The following is a 4103-nucleotide window of genomic DNA, read 5'->3' as shown; positions in this document are numbered from 1 at the left end:
GTGCAGCTCTCCTCAGCCAGTTAGCACTGACTGAAAGAGATGCAGTGGTCCAAGTATAATAATAGAGCTACAAGTCCTCAGCATTAAAAACGTTTGGTCTTTTGGTCCCTAAAACAACTAAGGAATGACAGGTAAGACTCCCTAGAGACCGTTGCTATGGCTCTCCTTGGCAACGGTATCCCCTGGAAACGGACAGGCACTCCAAGCTAAAGATGGCCATCCCAAATTGAAGCCAATTTTTTTTTTTTTTTTGTCCTGAAAACATCGTATCCCCTACTGAAGTTCTGTGACAGGGAATTTCGTCCCCTCTCATTTCAAGCCATACAAATTGGTCTTCAAAAGTCAACTGCCCACAAACTCAAACCATCTTACAGAAAGATCTCCTACGGCAATCCTCTATTCAGTTTTTAAAAAGTTTTTTTTTTGTTGTTTTTTTTTTTGTTTGTTTTGTTCTTGTTGGACTTCTGACATCCATGTTCCCGTTAAGTGTTCAGTGGGATTGGTCGCTGAAAGTAGAGTTGATATTGTTTCTTTTACTTCTTTTTCCCCTATTGTTCAAGTAAAAGTTTTCTGTGGTCCATAAAAGGTAGATGTCATTCAAGCAGGATTTTGAAGGGGAGAGAGGTGTGTATATGTGTGCAGACGAAAAAGGTCCTGGGGTAAACCAGGCTGGTACAAATTCTCTCAGTTCCAAAGTTTTCGTACATCCAAAAAGGAGGTGTCCTTGACTTGGTCATTGCTCTCTCTCTCTCTCTCTCTCTCCCATTTGTTTCTGAAGCAGCCTCAGTGGTCCTGATGCTGGATCTGCATCGTAGCAAGTAGACAACATATGATTCAGCCCAACAAAACCTGGAAAGTAAAACAAGAAAACAAGTTTTTATACTAATGTTGAGGAATGTATGTCAGTCAGCCAGACACTGTTTCTGTTCTCGAGTCTGGGCTCTCTTATCTGAAATATCATCAGTTTTTCACAGACACTCAGACATCACAGGGGATTGAGTCGACTAACTTTGAAGATCAAATAACTCCTTTGACTGCTACCATAGGGTTTAGCTTTTAAAGTTTCACTCAAACATCTCAAATGAATTGAATTGATGTTCCTAAATGAATTTGGTTGTTTTTCCAAGGATGACTTCTAAAGGCCGTGGTTTTCCCAGGACTACTTTTTAACTTTTATTTTTTTATACCTAGCTCGACAGCCACTGCAAAAAGAAACAAAGTTTTAGACTTACGGATGTTTGGTTTCCTGGAAAATAATATTTTCATCATGAAGATTTAATTTAATGACTTGATTTGGGCCACCAACTCAGGCAACAAAAAAAATTAAAGAGAAATTATTTTTAAAATGTTTTGTTATATATATGAAAGAGAGTGTTCTGCTGCATATTTCCTGACAAATTCATATGAAATTGCACTATTCTACCTGCAGTGATTTGCCTTGGGACGCTGTCTGGCATGGTTCAGTTAGTTTGTGAGTGGGTGATAAGTTGCCCTTGAATGAAGTCATCAGCGGTGAATGAACGACACAGCCTAAACTCTCCATCACACAGATGAAGGGAGAAGACAAAGAGGAACGGCACAATTACCCGCCTGAGGGGTAATAAATGCCTCCCCCTTGAAAGCAATCCCTTTCCTGTGCAACACACTGAACCACTTCTCAATGATATCTTACCTGCAGGCTGTGAACGACTGTAAAGTTGTTGCACAAGTAGAGGAGTGCACGAAGTACCATGTGAATATATTATTTGTTTTCATAACATAGTGTTTAAAACACACAAAGTTAGTTATAATGACCTGGGTTTACTGTACTGGCATGCAAACACGATTTCCAAAACCCCTCCCCCATCACCCACAGACTTGCCATCAATGTAATATTACATTTTGTTGTGAAAGCACCTGTAATCACATCCTCTATAAAACATTTTTCACTATGGTGACTTGGATATCTGACCTGTCTTTCCCTGTGTGCAATCGCTGCCCCGGCCACCAGGATGCGGTGGCTGGCTGGGGCAGAGGTTAGTACGGGCGGTTGGCGTCTTTTGGCCTCTTCAGCTGCACTTTGAGCCGTTTCATGCCGATCTGGAAGCCGTTCATTGACTGGATGGCAGCTTGAGCACTGCCTGGGTTGTCAAAGCTCACAAACCCTGGGGGAAAAGCCAAAACAGACAGAGACAAAAAGACGAGATATGGTTAGATGGAGAGTCAGGACAGGTGTGGGCTGCAAGGAAATGACTAATGACGACAACGAGCAAAAGATAACAGTCCGTTGTACAAATGATAAACCGGCCTGACAGAAGAATGAAATCATCTCTCTCTCTCTCTCTCTATATATATATATTTAAATAACAACACAGCACATCTCATCCTCTTCTCCATATAATATTAGTAACCAAAGAAAACCACAACACAAATGAGTCAAAGGCAGATTTAAACCAAAACATCAGGATTTTAATCTTGTGGTTTTTCAATTAACACACAAACGAAACATAACATTCAATCACAAAATTAAAAGCTGCAATTTAAAATGGAAACATGAATAATACAAGAACAACATTGTTGTTACATTAATAATAAAAGCCAATTGCAAAATGGGTCGCACCTGATGGATTCTCGTGAGAGAGTCCACTGAATAATCATCAATCTATTTTCACATACAGTAATTGCGTTTGTCCTAATTGTGCTAAAGTAGCGTCTAAGTTGCGGCTTTGAGTTTTTCATCACTCTGGCATCAGTGCTTTCTAACAGCAGGTATCAACAGGACTACATAAAAAAACTGACTAATTAAGCATATATATGTCAATTATACTGAGTTATTCTTATGCCGGTGCATACATACACACAGTTACAGAAAGTATTCTAACACTTACACATCTACATGTCCCCTCCCTATGCTGCAGCCTTATATTTACACACCATAAAACCAACCGACCAACAAACCAGGCCCTACTGAACAATCAGTCACTATCTGCTATATGCTATCACATTGTAAATCATCATGCTGCTAGTATCACATGTTAGGATGGTGTTCTTAGTGACAGGGACAAAATTGTTTCTAACCATATTTGCAAAAAATGTCTTGCATCCCTGAACAAAATAAAAATAATTTCATCTTGTTTACTTTTTTTCAAAATATTAAAGAATGAGTCCTTTCTCTTACTTTTACTTTTTCAGATGGAAGAAAAATAAAAAAAATGTTTGATCCTAGTTGCTGCATAAAAAAATGAATACTTTCTGAATGCACTGAAAATTACTTCTAATCTAAATCTAAATTTTCATTTTAGTTTATGCACCACACTAAAAAGACATTCGTCCCTGTTAGGTCTCAAAGTTGTTCAAAGAATGGACATGTTGTCTGTAGTATAAAAGGTAATTAGTAAAAAAAAAGGAAATAATAAAAAAAGAAAATATAATCAGAATAAAAAATCCAATAATCTTTTGGTTTTGTTCATTTTTACCCACCAAAGCATTTACTTTGGTTTGTCGCCCGATCCACAAACACTTTGGAGGAGATGACATTACCGAAAGGCAGGAACATCTGCATCAGCTCTCCATCCCCAAACTCCTGAGGGAGGTGGTAGATGAACAGGTTGCAACCTTCTGGTCCTGCACACAAACATACACAAGGGGGAGAAGAGAGAGAGAGAGAGCAAGAGAGAGAGAGAGAGAGAGAGAGAGAGAGAGACATTTCAGAAAAGCAGGGAAACTGTTTAATGGTGGTTAAATCTATTTCCTTGCAAACATTTTGGAAAAAATTACACCTATTAGTTGTCTTGAACTTTGGGTCCTGGGTTTGATAGTTGGCACTTTAATTAAAAAGTCATGTTTGGAATTCACAGCTTCAGGTTCTTCTAATTGAATGACTAAATGATTAAATGCTAACCCCTGGGATGCCACAGCTGTTAAATGATGTGTATCAAGCAGTTTATTTTCCACAAGAGGGCAGTAATATGCCAAGCATGGGTGTCCCATACGCAGGTCATCGAGTTCAGTAGTGGGTATTCAGCTCTGTGAGAGACTTTGTGTTGTCATAGGGGAAGTTAATAACAAAAACAGCAATTATATATCTATCTATCTATCTATCTATATATATATATATATATATA

The 4103-nt window shown here is 38.5% G+C and overlaps 1 protein-coding gene across 8 annotated transcripts in view; it reads right to left on the bottom strand.

Annotated features, from left to right (window-relative positions):
• Nucleotides 1–236: 236 nt before the first annotated feature.
• The window catches only part of celf4 (CUGBP, Elav-like family member 4), a 74910-nt gene continuing 71043 nt past the window's right edge, over nucleotides 237–4103 (bottom strand). For 6 of the 8 annotated variants that reach the window (XM_008320418.3, XM_008320419.3, XM_017036687.2 and 3 more), the window contains 3 exons: nucleotides 3460–3603; nucleotides 1952–2144; nucleotides 237–849 (listed from right to left, as the gene is read on the bottom strand). In XM_008320418.3, coding sequence (XP_008318640.1) covers nucleotides 2017–2144; nucleotides 3460–3603 — 272 coding nt within the window. In that variant the 3' untranslated portion in view covers nucleotides 237–849; nucleotides 1952–2016. The remainder of the gene's footprint in view (nucleotides 850–1951; nucleotides 2145–3459; nucleotides 3604–4103) is intronic. The other 2 variants (XM_017036686.2, XM_017036683.2) reach the window with 1 other exon arrangement.

This window comes from Cynoglossus semilaevis, chromosome 11 (assembly GCF_000523025.1).
Source record: "Cynoglossus semilaevis isolate Cse_v1.0 chromosome 11, Cse_v1.0, whole genome shotgun sequence".
Classification (NCBI taxonomy): Eukaryota; Metazoa; Chordata; class Actinopteri; order Pleuronectiformes; family Cynoglossidae; genus Cynoglossus; species Cynoglossus semilaevis.
Note: the sequence above shows the minus strand (reverse complement) of the source record. Positions and strands in the feature narration are given on the sequence as shown.